Source organism: Castanea sativa, chromosome 7 (assembly GCF_040712315.1).
Source record: "Castanea sativa cultivar Marrone di Chiusa Pesio chromosome 7, ASM4071231v1".
Classification (NCBI taxonomy): Eukaryota; Viridiplantae; Streptophyta; class Magnoliopsida; order Fagales; family Fagaceae; genus Castanea; species Castanea sativa.
In genome coordinates this window covers 3,172,245-3,187,177 of record NC_134019.1, presented here as the reverse complement: position 1 = coordinate 3,187,177, position 14,933 = coordinate 3,172,245, and the positions used below count along the sequence as shown (strand labels likewise).

At 38.0% G+C, this 14,933-nt stretch overlaps 1 protein-coding gene across 1 annotated transcript; it reads left to right on the top strand.

Annotated features, from left to right (window-relative positions):
• Positions 1-6,817: 6,817 nt before the first annotated feature.
• Positions 6,818-7,150, top strand: LOC142643183 (uncharacterized). Its single transcript, XM_075817727.1, has one exon. It carries the CDS (start codon positions 6,818-6,820, stop codon positions 7,148-7,150), a length of 333 nt encoding a protein of 110 aa, XP_075673842.1.
• Positions 7,151-14,933: the final 7,783 nt, after the last annotated feature.

Here is a 14,933-nt window from a genome sequence, read left to right as displayed (position 1 = left end):
ACCAGAAACGCAATTGAGATTTGAAATGTGGGAGCTGATTCATACTCTTCATAGATGTGGATCTTTGCCATGGCTGTGTGGAGGCAATTTTAATGAAATTTTGAAATCGCTTGAAATGAGTGGTGGCAGACTTAGACCCTATGGCCAAATGGAACAGTTTCGTGAAGTGTTGGACGAGTGTAATTTATTGGATCTAGAATTCTTAGGAAATAAGTTCACTTGGTCAAAGACTTATCTAAAATTGGGAGGCTTGTCAAAAGAGCCTTTCGCAATGGAGTAAGCTCTCTTTCTGCCATGTGAGACGAGAGATTATTGAGAAGAAGATGTTGAATGTGGCTGAACGTGAAGCAGCTTAGGGAAGACATGTGGACCGGTTCCTTAAGCTTAAATTGAAAATTGTGGACCTCCTCTGATTAGATAAAAAAATGTGGCAGCAACGGAGCAAGGAGCATTGGATGATTTCCGAAGATCATAATTCCAAGTACTTTCATATAAGAGCTTCGCAACGTTTCCATTGTAACAGAATAGTGGAGCTCCGAAATTCAGATGGAGTGTTGGTTTCAGGCGAAGGAAATCCATCCTCTCCTCAAGGTCGACAGAAGTAGATGATGTTGTCCAGTCCATTAAATCTGTTGTGATCGAAGATATGAATAATAGTCTGATCAGCCCTTTTTCTCAGATGGAAATTGAGTTTGCACTAATCAAATGGCTCCCCTTAAAGCCCCCGGTTTTGACGGAATGCCTCCCATTTTTTTCCAGAAATTTTGGAGTGATGTTGGCGACGATGTAGTCCAGGCAATGCTGTTTTTCCTCAATTCCGGCAGCCTCATTTTAGGTCTGAACCATACTTTTATTTCTCTTATTCCTAAAGTTAAAAATCTTGAGTATGTCATTGAATTTCACCCCATTGCACTATGTAATATTTTATATAAGCTTGTATCAAAAGTGTTGGCCAACAGGTTGAAAAAAGTTTTACTTCATATCATCTCAGAATCTTAGAGAGCCATTCAATCCGATAAGGCAATTTCTGACAATATCCTGGTGGTTTTGAGACTCTTCACCATATTAAGCAAAAGAAAAGGGGCAAAGTGGGGCATCTAGCTCTGAAGTTGGACATGAATAAAGCATACGATAGATTGGAGTAGGTGTTTCTCAAAAAGGTGATGGAAAAAATGGGTTTTCATAGTAGGTGGGTTGGCTGGATTATGGAGTGCGTTCAATCAGTGACTTACTCAGTTTTGATAAATGGTGAGCCTATGAAACCCATTACTCTAACTAGAGGTATTCGACAAGGAAATCCCTTATCCCCCTACCTTTTCCTTCTATGTTCAAAAGGTTTAAATGGCCTATTAGAGCAAGCGGTGGCGGCAAAGCACCTTGAAGGTTTCTCCATTTGTAAAAATGGGCCAAAAATATCCCACCTTTTGTTTGCCGATGATAGTCTCCTCTTTTGTCATGCTAGAGTGGAAGATGTGTCAAAATTTCTAGTGATCCTTGGGAAGTATGAGAGAGCTTAAGGGAAAAAAATAAATGCAAATAAAACCACAATTTTCTTTAGTGGTAATGTGACAGATTTGGCAAAGCTGCAAGTGCAAAGTCTCTTGGGTGTTTCAGAAATAAAGGAGTATGAGAAATACTTGGGTTTTCCGGCGGTTGTGGGAAAAAATAAAAGAGCAAGTTTCAATCATATAAAAGATCGTGTTTGGGGAAAACTTCAGGGTTGGAAGGAAAAACTTTTATCCCAAGCCGGGAAGGAGGTTTTGTTAAAAGCTGTTGTTCAAGCTATCCCAACCCTTGCTATGAGTTGCTTTCTTCTTCCAGTTGGGCTTTGTCAAGACATTGAGATGCTTGTTCATAGATTTTGGTGGGGTCAAAGAGGAGAACGTCGGGATATACATTGGAAAAAATGGGAAGTGCTATGCAAATCCAAGGAGGAGGGTGGCATGGGTTTTAAAGACTTATGCAAGTTCAATGAGGCCTTGTTAGCAAAACAAGTGTGGAGGTTGGTTCATGATAGGCACTCACTGTTTTATAAGGTGTTTAAAGAAAGTATTTTCCTCATGGATCCATTTTTGAAGCTACTGCATCTTCGGGGTCTTATGCTTGGTAAAGCATCATGAAATCGAGACATCTGATTGAAGCCAGTGCAAAATGGAGAATAGGAGATGGTCAGCATATTAGAATTTTCATTGATAAGTGGCTGCCTAATGGGAATGGAGTCATATCTTCTTCCTCAGTTGAGCTTCATCCGCAGGCCACAGTTTTTGAGCTCATTAATGGGACATTGGGTTGGTGGAATATTCAGCTGATTGATCACTGTTTTCATCCTCCTGATGCAGCTCGGATCAAAGCACTCCCACTTTGCTCGACTCCACAGCCTGACATGCTGATTTGGCCCTTTGAACATTTTGGGAAGTACTCAGTCAAAACCAGGTATAGATTGTTGTGTGATGCCCAGGATTCCGTTGAAAATTTGCCCCTAGTCATTACTAAAGAAAAGGGTTTCTAGAAGAAGCTTTGGAGAATTCAAGTCCCAGGAAAAATTACACACTTTCTTTGGAAGGCTTGCACGAACTCCCTAGCAACTAAAGAAAATTTGGTGAAACGCAAAATCCATATTGATGCAGCCTATACTCATTGCTTATGTGCTTCAGAAGATATCCATCATTCACTGTGGAGTTGCAGTGGTCTTAAGGAGATATGGGAGAAGGACTTTGGCTGGGTTCTCAAGTTTGGGATGGTCTTTACATCATTTGGGGAGTTGGTAAAGCAAGTCTTCACAAAATCAAAGACAGTAGCTTTGTTTGCTATGACTGCGTGGTTAGTGTGGTATCACAGGAACAAGACTCGATTGAATGAAAACACTAGGCCACTGGGTCAGATTGCAGGCTTTGCATGTGATTATATTCACAATTTTGTGCCTCTAAAGCGTAGTTCCCCCACTGTTCGTAAAGCTACTTCTAGAAGTTGGAGTCCACCTACACGAGATAATTGGAAGATAAATTTCGATGGGGCAATGTTTGGTGAATCTGATGAAGCTGGAGTCAGGGTGATTGTTCGTAATTCCAAAAGCGAGGTGGCTAGGGTTTTGCTTCGGGTGGCAATCTAATCTGAGATATTTTATGCATCGTAAACTCCTTTATGAGTACCTCTTTCTCTCATGTCTGTAGGCAGGGTAATGTGGTAGCTCATACCCTAGCCCAGAGAGCTAGACATTGTTTTTCTATTTCAGTTTGGTCGGAGTCCTACCCAACGGATATTGCATCTTTTGTATTATCAACCTTTGAATTAATAAAGTCATCGGTTTCCTTCTAAAAAAAACATCATTAGAGGGATCAAAATCCTCTTCCTTGATGGTTTTTAAATCCATAGATTTTTTCCTACTAGTCTAAAGTAGGGATAGTTCAAAAAATTTGCAAGGAGCTAACAAATGCATCAACCTTGATAGTGTCAAGGTCCTTACTCTCCCCTATGATAATGACTTTAGTACGGAATCTCTAAGGCAAATATCTCATCATTTTCCTAACAATTTTAGGCTTAAGGAATTTTCTCTACTTCAAACATAGATGTTTGATATAAAATTCATCAAATGACTCATCTCTTATCTTAATTTCTTCAAACATAAATGTTTGACATTTGAAATTTTGGAAGTCGTAACAGCTTTAATACCTTCATGCATGTGCAATCATTGGTATAGCCCAAGCCTGTTTAGCAGTTCCAACATTAGATTTCCTCCTAAAATCTTCTTAAGATACAACCATAAATATCACATTCAAAAATTTATTATTATAGTATGCCTTCGCAAATAGATCTTTGGTCCATTAATAAGTGGGGTTTTTAGGTTTGGTTCAACATTTCTCAACAGATTACCACACTTTTTCTTCAATGGATTCTAGAAATGCTCTCATGAACTTTTTTCAATAAGCATAGATATTTTCATCAAAGTGGAGTGAGATACTCAAGAATTGACCACGATCCATTGGATCTAAAGATCACACTCAAGAAACTAACCATGGAATCGACTAAACCTAATGCTCTAATGCCAATTGAAAAGACTTGTTTGACCCCTTAATTTAATAAGGGGTGGATTAATCAAGTTAAGCCAATTAACCACAATGAACCAAATTAAAGGCCGATGAGTTATCTAAATTAAATTATCTTAAGAATTGATGGTAAATAGAATTTTAGTTGGAGTAGAATTTTTATTTCTTGAATCTTAGTAATAGAGTTTTGACTAAAATACAAATCCTAACAGTTAATAAGCTAAAATAATTTAATAATTAATTAGAGTATAGCCAATTTCTTGTAGAGTGAAAATAACCACTTAGTGTAAACATAGTTCTTAAGACCCAACTTTTATTATATTAGTATATGATTTGACTAATCTCACTCCAAAATCTCCTGCATCAAACTAGCCATCAAACACTCTAAATTTCAAATTGCTATAGTAACTTGCTAGGTTTTAGAAAATTATCTTGTAAGAAAGTGGTCTCATGCTAAAATTTCCTATAATACCACCATCTATATTTGGGAGATATCATAGCAATAAAAATATTAGTTATTTTAATCACCTCTCTCTCTCTCTCTCTCTCTCTCTCATAGTACCACTTATGTGGCATTTGTCACATGGGTCTAATTTTTTAAAAAATTTGTTTGTGATTTGTTGGTGAGCCAGATTTGCTGCTCAAAAGGTAGGGCTTGAATGGGAAGCTTGAAGGGGGTATTTATATTGGAGAATGAAAAAAAAAATTAAAAAGAGTATAAAAGACTATTTATATGGAAATGAAGAAGAAACAGAGAGCCTACATGCTACAAGTGAAATGAATTTTAAGGTGACCTTTTAGCTAGAATATAACTTAATATTTAGATAAGTTGATATTAATGCATATTTTCTTGTTCAAGATTAACTGATAGCTCCTGGTATTTCCAATTGCTAATTCCCTTTTTCAATTATTAAAAACAACAAAAAAACAAAACTAGAGGTGAACAAATAAAGATTGGGCTTTAGCCCAACCATGTAGTCATGTAGGTTTGGGCAAAAATAACAAGGCCCAAGTAGTTTAAAATGGAAAGCTTCCTGAACAAGTTGAATTGAGGTTTAGGTTCATGATTCTTTGTCAACCCTCATTAATGGCCTTCCATTCATATTTCCTCCACCATTACTATATAAACCCCCCATCTCCTTCATTCCAAGACACACACAAAAACCCCGTCTCTTCTCCTCTCTTAAGTTTTAGGAAGTTAAGTAGTCTTATCATATCTTGGTCTTCTTGAGACTTAAGGTATTGAGTGAGACTCACTTTTCCTCTCCTAACTCTTCTTTTCCTCCACCCTTAGGACCTCCCTCAAGAGTCTCCTTATCCGCAATATGGATCTTACATGAAGGTATAATCTCTTTCCCTAATTATTTTTTTGTGTTATCATGATGAGAGTTTAAGATTAAAGCATGATAATAATCATTTAAATTCCTTTGAATATGTTTGAATGTTCTTAATTGTTCTTATATGTTCTTCACATGTTCTTGGTTGTTCATCACATGTCCATGTGTAACACTAGTTTCGATCTTAAATCCACATCAAAATATGAAAAACATGTTTGTTTCATAATTCTTTCAAATCCTTGAATCTAAGTTATCACCATCCACACATATTCACTTGAATTTATTTTTCAATCCAAACGCAATGCTTAATAAATTGAATAAGGATCTATCACATGCACACACATTAAATTCACCATGTAAATTGATTGATATATTGGATTATATGATATGAATGTTGGCCACCATAGTCTAGAAGACCGGTTTCACCGAGCAAGGTGGGTGCCTAACACCTTCCCATCTTATAACATAGCCTCCGAGTTTAGATCAAGGGTTAGTAGATCCAATGCTTATCCATGTAATTTTTCAATTTCTAGATTGTAACTAGGAAACAAAGACATGTACTTTATCTTAGATTGTGCCCAGGACCAAAGCCATGTAATTTCCTATGATCAATGTAAATTCAAATTCAAAATTAATAAAATGAAGAATTTTTCAATTTTGGTTTTCTTATTTTTTCAATAATTAAATAAGTGGTGACTCCATTATAAAACACTTAATCTAAAGGGGAAAATATAACTAGTCGAACCTCCATTTTAAGAGGCAATAACACGACTTCACCCATTCATGTGGGTTTGGCCCAACACTCTATAAAACGGGCCGGGGGAATGGTCTCTCACAACTACCTGACTGTAAGGAAGCCGCTAGAAACCTGAAGGTTCAAGCAGCGTGGTTCGTCTTGATAAATGACGACCTGTATATGAGGGGTTTCTCTTGACCATACCTAAGATGTTTAAGCCCCGGAGAAGCGAACTATGTCATGAGAGAAGTACACAAAGGGATCTGCAGCGACCACTCGGGGTCGCGGTCGTTGGTGCATAAATTAATTCGGGCTGGATATTACTGGCCCACTATGTAGAAGGACGCCCAAATTCATGTCAAAGTCAGCGACAAATGTCAAGGGTTCTGCAACAACATCCAATAGCCGATGGAAGAACTAACCCCAATGACAGCTCCATGGCCACTTGCCCAATGGGAACTGGACATCATGGCCCATTCCTGATAGTAGTGAGGCAGCTGAAGTTCCTAATAATCGGCATAGACTACTTCACCAAATGGGTAGAAGCTGAAACCCTGGCCACCATCATAAAGAAGAACGTACGAAGCTTCATTTGGAAGAACATCATTTGCAAGTACGAGATCCCTAGGGTCTTGGTCTCAGACAACGGGAAGCAGTTCGACAACGACTCTTTTAGGGACTTTTGCTCATAGTTAGGGATCATGAACCACTACTCCTCCCCTGCCCACCCTCAAGCTAACAGGCAAGTTATGGTCACGAACCGATCCTTGCTTCTAATTATCAAGACTCGGCTCGAGGGGGAAAAGGGTGTATGGTCAGAAGAGTTGCCTAGCGTACTATGGGCGTACAGGACTACAGCCAAAACCCCTACAGGAGAAACGTTGTTTCGACTGGCATACGGAAGTGAAACAGTCATCCTAGCTGAGGTCAGACTCACGAGCTACAAGGTGGACAGCCACGATGAAGGGAGGAATGATGAGGCCATGCGTCCACAGCTTGACCTAGTTGACGAGGTCAAGGCGACAGCTGAATAGAGACTCACATTAGACCAGGACCTCATGGCCAAGCACTACAACTCTCGAGTCAAACACCGAGAATTCAAAGTTAGAGACCTCGTCTTGAGGAAAGTAATGGGCACTGCCAGAGACCCTGCACAAGGAAAACTCAGCCCAAACTAAGAAGGACCCTAGAGAATCACTTCATGGCTGAGGAAAGGCACCTATCATCTGGAAACACTAGACGGACAGAAGTTGCACCACCCGTGGAACACCAAGAATCTCCAAAAATACTACCAGCAGACATAATAATATGAAAAGTGACACTCCTCATTCTCCAATTTGTTTAATTTTTGCTACAGTACTTTCTAAGCCCATAGGGCCGATTTTTTTTTTTTCTTTCTTTAACGAACAATTTTTCTATATGCATTTGTCATTATAAGAGGAGTTTTTTTATCTTGTTTCTACATGTTTATTCTACATGCCTACCAAGTCCACAAATGGACAGAATTAGTTAGTCCATAAGTGGACGGATTCATAATTACCACAAGAAGTGGACAACCTTATCATGTGAGGATGAATCAACATATAGTCCACGAATGGATGAATTCACTATTAAGTCCACCGGTGGATGGACCCATGATTACGTCCATTAAGTGGACAAGTTCATCCCACAAGGATGGCTTAATATTATCAAGTCCACAAGGGGACAGATCCATAATTAAGTGGACGGGTTCACAACTTAGTCCATAAGTGGATGAGTTCATCCTAAAAGGATAAGTTAATACTAGTCCACAAGTGGACGGATCCATAGTTGAGTCCATAAGTGGACGAGCTTATTATTAGCCCACAAAGTGGACGAACTTATTACTAAGTCCACAAAGTGGAAGAACCTACTAACAAAACCACAAAGTGAACGAGTCCATTACTAAGTCCACAAAGTGGACTAGTCCATTACTAAGTCCACAAAGTGGACGGATTTACCAAGTCCACAAGGTGGACGAGTTTATCAAGTCCAAAAATGGACGAGATACTCAGGTCCACAAAAGGACGAGTTTAGTCCACAAGTGGGCGAGCTTTTTAATCCCACAAGTGGACAAGTCTATGTCCAAAAGCAAACAGAGTTGTCCTAGTATCCTAAAATAGATATACAAAGTCCTCGAGAAGGACACATTCACAAAATAAAAAGCACACTCAATCAAGACATGAAAATCAACTAAAGCAATACATAGAGATCAAATAAAGCAATGAATGTAGAGAAACGCTACAGCACAAAAAGTGTTTTTACAAGCAAAGCCCAAAAAACAAAAGGACATTAAACATTGTCTGGAAATTAGGTCAAATTTACAATATAAAAAAAAAAGGCTAAGTTCAAGAGACCGGGGGGTCTTGTGGGTCTTCGCCACCCTTAGGAGGAAGGCCCTAGATGCCTAGAGTAGAAGGGTCTTTAGCATTAGGAGGATTGGCCGACAGGAACAAAGGGATGATGGGTTGGTCCACAACGGGTTGGGCAAGGACAATACTATCACCTTTTGGGTCCGCCTCAGACTTGGTGAAGTCGTCACTTTTTTCAAAAATAGTATTGCCCACGAGTGTCGACAGCAGAGGATCATCCATAGTAACCTTAGATAAATCCAATTTAGGGTAGGCAGATTTGACCTACTTCAGGCAGTCCTCAAACCCATCACCATAATAGACGGTGCAAGCATCTATAAAAGGCTGCGAAGCCTTAAACTTTGCCACAACATCATTCCTAGCTATCTCCTCCTCCAGCTTTTCATTTAGCTTCTTCACCTTCTTATTAAGTGTACGAAGAGCTTCCTTGTACTACTTTTGCCCGTCAGTTAGGTTCTTGATGTGCTTGTGTAGACGAGTGATCACCCCCTTTCTAGCGACACTTCTATCCTGCAATGCCTTCATACATACCAGTGCCTACATGACAGAAAAGCCATCAGCTTATCGAACAATCAAAGTCAATAAAAAAGGAAAGGAAGAAACATACCTGGGCAAGGTCAAAAAGGCCTAATGCCCCCAGCTTCTCCATCGCTTGCTCAACATAAGGATCCATCTCCTCGTCCTTGTTGATGGACTCCATTACCTTAACGACGTAGTCCTTGTGGGTAAGAATGTGGCGATCAGGTCCCTGAGTAACGGGGCTTGATGTCGTCATTAACCCCTTGCCTGCCCCGTGGCTCTGCTTAGGGGGCAACATTTTCTTGGGGTCCTCATCCCTAAGGGTAAGGGCAGCTTTCTTGGGAGGACGATCGTCCTTCTCGTCAGCCTTCCTTTTAGCATCCAACTTTCCAACAGCCTTAGGGGCTAACGAGGACGTCCCATCCCTCTTTGTTTTCTTTTCTTCTTCGTTCCTACAGGCAACAGCTGCCCGCACCAACGCCCTCTACCTAGCTCCCTCCATTTCTACAAAAGATGAGAAACGAGAATTAGAATAAGAAATGACAAAAAGAAAGCAACGGGAGAAATTAAGGGATACTTACGTCGACGAGAATAGGCGCTTAACTTGCGAGCTACCGACGTCAGCTCTGGACCTCTGCAGTAAAGGTGTAGAGTGTCGAGTGTAATAAGGTCTCGACACTTCCGCTCTTCCAACAAGATTTCTGTTACCCAATGGATAAAGTCTTCTTGCTTAGCTGTGATATGTGGATGAACACTAGCTGAAGAAAAGAAAAGTAGACGGTGTTATAAATTTGAAACAAGTAAACTAACGGAAGAAGCAAACAGGATTAACCTGAATCCTTGACAAAAGTCCAAGCGTTGTCAAAACCATGGGGCATCGTCTCCCACTCTTCCTAATGGCATACCCAATTCGTCCCTTTTACAAAGAAATATCTGCCTTTCCGATTCCTATTAGAATCAAGCATTTCGTATACTAGCTTCAACCCCTTCTTCCTTGTTGCAAAGTGGTATATCCCCTGGGACGAGACAATTTGTTGAAGTTGATAGCACCAAAAGAACTTGTCAAAAGTTAGTTGACAGTTCCCGCCACTCAGACGACCCCACAAAATCTCAGCCCCAATGAATATCCTCCAAACATTAGGGGCAATTTGGCTAACAGACAAACCCAAAAAGTTAGCCAACTGGCGGTGAAGTGTCGTCAGTGGTAGCCTCAATCCTACCGTAAACATGGCATCGTACATGCCGACATTTGCGGTCTTCCCTGAATAACACTTTTCAAACTTCCCAGGGAGACGGATTGGGATGTCTTCTGAAATTTGATAACGGTCACGTAAGGTGCTGAAAACCTTGTCTGACCGTCATCACCATCATTTTCACCCTCGTCTCTCTGTCTCTCCTGTTCCCCCTCATACCCTCGTCTTCACCCTCACTCACTACTCCTTCCTCATCTTCTCCACTACAACTTTCCACTTCCTCGTCAGGAGATTGGGCTAATGTTTCCCTCTCTGACAACCAGGAGAAGCCCTCCTTGGGCTCATGACCTTATTGGAAAACCTCGTCGTAACCCACTCCCTCGCTGATCTACGATTGTTCACTCGTTGCTTCTCTAGACATCTAACTACCTACAAGCAACAGATTCATTCTAAGAACCTAAGTTGACAGCCTCACTATGGAATTAATTAACTAGAAAAATGAAAATAAGGAATAGAATAAGAGAAAAGAGAACTTACAAGTAAACGATTCCTTGAGAAAAAAGGATGGTCCTAGAAAGATGACGACAGTGAAGGTGACGAGACCAGCAGGCTAACGGGAGTAGGGAGTTCAAAAGACGACGGGCTCTCTCTCAAGATCAGTAAGGGTGAAAATGTAGGAAATGAGGGAGGGGTTGAGATATATATATATATATATATATATATATATATATATATATATATATATATATATATATATATATATATATATATATATATATAGATAGATAGATAGAAAATGCACGGAAGATGAAGCGACACCTTCATTCAGAAGCGGAGCCAATTAGCTCGCGCCACGTGCTCAAGCATTTAATAAAGGCTGCTTGAGGAATCACCCATAAATGACCTTTATTTTCTCCTAAACAAATAATAATTAATAATAAAAACTACAAAGCTAACTCCATAACTCGTCAGCAAAAGCTGACGAGGCTATGCAGTAAGGGGCAACTGATAAGGGTAATTTTTGTAATATTGATACTCACCCATGCCAAGGTAGAAGGTGACAATCATAATAAGGTCGTCAGCGTCACTCATGACAAACAACGATAGCGTAATGTCTATGGCTCCACCCCGAAGCTGACGATGGCACCTTGGTGAAGGGGATACGTAAACCTTTGACGGGTCTGATGTGGCCTTACTTGGTCTCCATGCATGCGTGTATAAGGATACATCTTGTGCCCCACGCTTAACTCTAATAAAAAAAGACTCCTACAAGGAAAGAACTCTTGGAGATATGCGAATTAAAGAGGTTCTCTCCTACAAGGAAAGATCTTCTGAACTGAGATACGGATGTCAACCCTACGCTACTATAAAAACTCCAAAACTCTCACAAACCAAGGTTCGCATAATTTACCTCAGCTCTGGCACTCTAGAGTTGTGAAGAATACTCTGACTTAACCTTCAGAGGGCCTTTGGCCAATACCGCACTGATACTCTCTGAGGGTTTTCTTTGTCTTTGTTTCACAAGTCTTGATTCGAGCACGTGAGCATTGTGCAGCTTATTGACGATTTTCGTCATCATCAAATTATGTAAGTAGGTTGCTTATGGGAAATTGCTTAGGTCACCAATGTTGATGACTTTCATGTTGCACTCTTAAGGCAATGCTCCTTATCTACAGTTCCCTTGTTTAAAGATTTCATAGAAATGTACAATATCTTATGAGAAAGATGTTTATGTGCTAAACAGTTCCGAGTGGGCCCTAAATGTATAAACAATATCTCATCTAAAATCCTTCTCAATTGTTGGATGTGTTACTAGATAAAACATTTTGTAGTTTGTGTCATAATGGTTACTCCTACTTAGTTGGGTACTTATTTTTCAGTGCCATCTTTGCTGCCACCACATCCAACCTCACCACTAGCATATCTAGATTTATATGGAAAGCTCTAAGAAATGGCTAAGGTTCAAGTACTTAAAAGAGAGATCTGTTGAGGTCAGTTTACTAGATAAAACATTTTGTAGTTTGTGTGCTAATGGTTACTCCTACTTAGTTGGGTAGTTCTTCTTCGGTACAATCTCTGCTGCCACTACATCCAAGGTCACCATTGGCTTATTCAGATTTGTCAGATTTGTAAGCTTAGTGTACAAGGATTTTAAGTGTACTATTCAACCAATGTTTTGTGTAGCATGTAGTGATTCCTATTTCAAATTTAAGAATGTAAATGGCGGTAGGCTGAGTAGTTGAGTTGTGTTGATTTGTACAATTTGTTTCATTGCATTAAAAGAGTAGTTTATTGACTGTTGTAATTCAATTTGGAATTGCACAATTGTGTTTATGTTTATATTTTGAGTTAGATTATTAAATTTTGATCAATGTGAAAGAGTGCATCCAAATTTTTTTTTTTTATAAAGAAAATGCTTATTTCAATGTTTGCAACTCGTTGAAATTTATCTCAAGATACCCATACTTCGACGTTTATTAACCATCGATAAAAGTATAACATATTTTACAACGGTTGCATAGGCCGTAGAAAAACATTCTGGACATAGTTTTTAATAGTGGTTCTCGACGGTCATTTCAACTGTTGAAAATACTATTTTCAATGATTTCTAGTACTATTCTCAACGGTTTCAACCGTTGAAAATAGTCAAATTTCTTGTAGTGCCCCCACTATGCTTGTGATGGCTTTGAAGAACCATTATGCTTGGTTGAGTTCGTATATTCAACTAATCTTTAACTCTATTAATTACAAATTTGAAGATGGAAGGATTTGAACTCTCGCTACAACATGCAAGGCCTTAATATTTCTGTTAAAAACACCATTAGATGTTACCTGAGCTACAAAGCTCTTTGTTACAAATTTTACTTTTCAACTTAAATAAAAATTAGCATTCTTTTAATTAAGTTGACATATAAGGTTTCACGTTTTTCTCACAGAGCAAGTGTTAAAAAATATACTACGTAGAACATGCAACATCAATTAATGCTCAAACAAGTTATAATCATATATTGAATTTTTATTGCCTCCCATTCGATTGTGCCATGTTAATTAATATTCGGAATATAGACGGGCGTCAATGTTGCATCTTTACAAAGTTGCACGGATCCTGAAATTTCATAGGAGGTGATGAGCGACACTCGCGAGTCACAACAAACACTTTTGTTTGCATTCTTCGTAACACCTTTTCCTATTGAACTTTCCTCATCCAATTAAACAGATCAAAGTACTTCTATTACTTTAGCCCTTTTTTAGTCTCCCTTTTCTGTCAAGTTTATTACTTGTGACAAAAGTTGCCTTGGACCCATTTCACTTTTTCTTTCATTGGCTTACCATTACGAGAGATTATTAATGATTTGAGATTAAATTAATCTTTTTAACTTAATTTGTTAAAAATTTTATTTTTTATATTTAAATATATATATATATATATATATTTGTAGTTAATGACCATATTTGTAGTTAATGACCATATTTTTTATATTTGTAATTTTGTAGTTAATGACCATATATTCAAAAGGCATATTTTAAAATTGCTATTTAAAAAAAATTCATATTTTCCAATAGCTAGTCAATTAGTAAGCGCTTTAGTCTTTAGTTGAATTTATTGAATTTATGTAATACATCTTGTACAAACACATATGCACTAAAATAATACCTCAAAACTTTATTGAACATGATTAATGTAACGATTTCATGCCTAAGTTGAATATGTTGGATGAACTTGTAGTTTACCCTTTATTTTTTTGTTAGCAATATGGACAAAATTCTTATAAGGAAATCACTTTTATTGCAAAATCTATCTTCTAAGCAAATTCTTATTCACTTGAATAATCTTCTTTTAGATCCTAAACTATGAGAAAATGTCTCATCTTTTCATCCTAATGATCAAGAGAAAATAAAAAGAGCATATTTACAAAGATGTTCTTGTCAACCTCTTAGCAATGATTTCCCTAAAAAAGAAATTAGTAGAGCATTACCTTGATTTAATCCTAATTAGTTTAAAGAATACAAAATATTGGTTGGAACATATCATAAAAAAGAATGATGCATTTTGTTTATATTGTTACTTATTTAGGCAATATGTTGGTAATTGAAAGGGAGATCAGTAGTTTAATGATCACTTGGTTGTGTATATTAAAAAAGATGTAATTAATAACATTGATAATGAAACTATCATATAACAATTTCAAAATATGAAAAACTTGTAGAAGGAAATTTTAAAACTTTATGTAATTGCGACTGTTTTTTTTTTATGTCAATATATTAAGTCTTATTTTTATTAAATTTTGTTTAATTTAAATTTTTTAATGACCACTCTTAACAAAATTTCTGGAGCCGCCACTACTTCCGCTAGGATATCTAAAAAGAAGACAAAAAGACCTGCCCTAATCTGCTGGTCACAACTGTATCCTACACTGATTTCTGCATTTGGAATTGCATCATACGTAATAATATCAAAGGTAAGTAATTAATTGGGCAAATACTATAGTCCATAGACGAAAAGTTTTAAACGTTTTCTCTGACAAAACTATAGATAAGATCTCCACAAACCATATGGTTGGTTTCTTGTATCAATGTGTATATTCCCCCAGCCACTACATACCATCATGAAAGTAACAAGTGATGAAACTAAGTTGGGAATCACATTATATTCTTAACGTATAGACTTCGTAACATATATAGCATCAGAGAATAGGAGTTCAAACTTCGAACTT

Excerpts from the sequence above, each read along its gene's own strand:
- LOC142643183 (XM_075817727.1), top strand. The coding sequence starts at position 6,818 with ATGAACCACTACTCCTCCCCTGCCCACCCTCAAGCTAACAGGCAAGTT.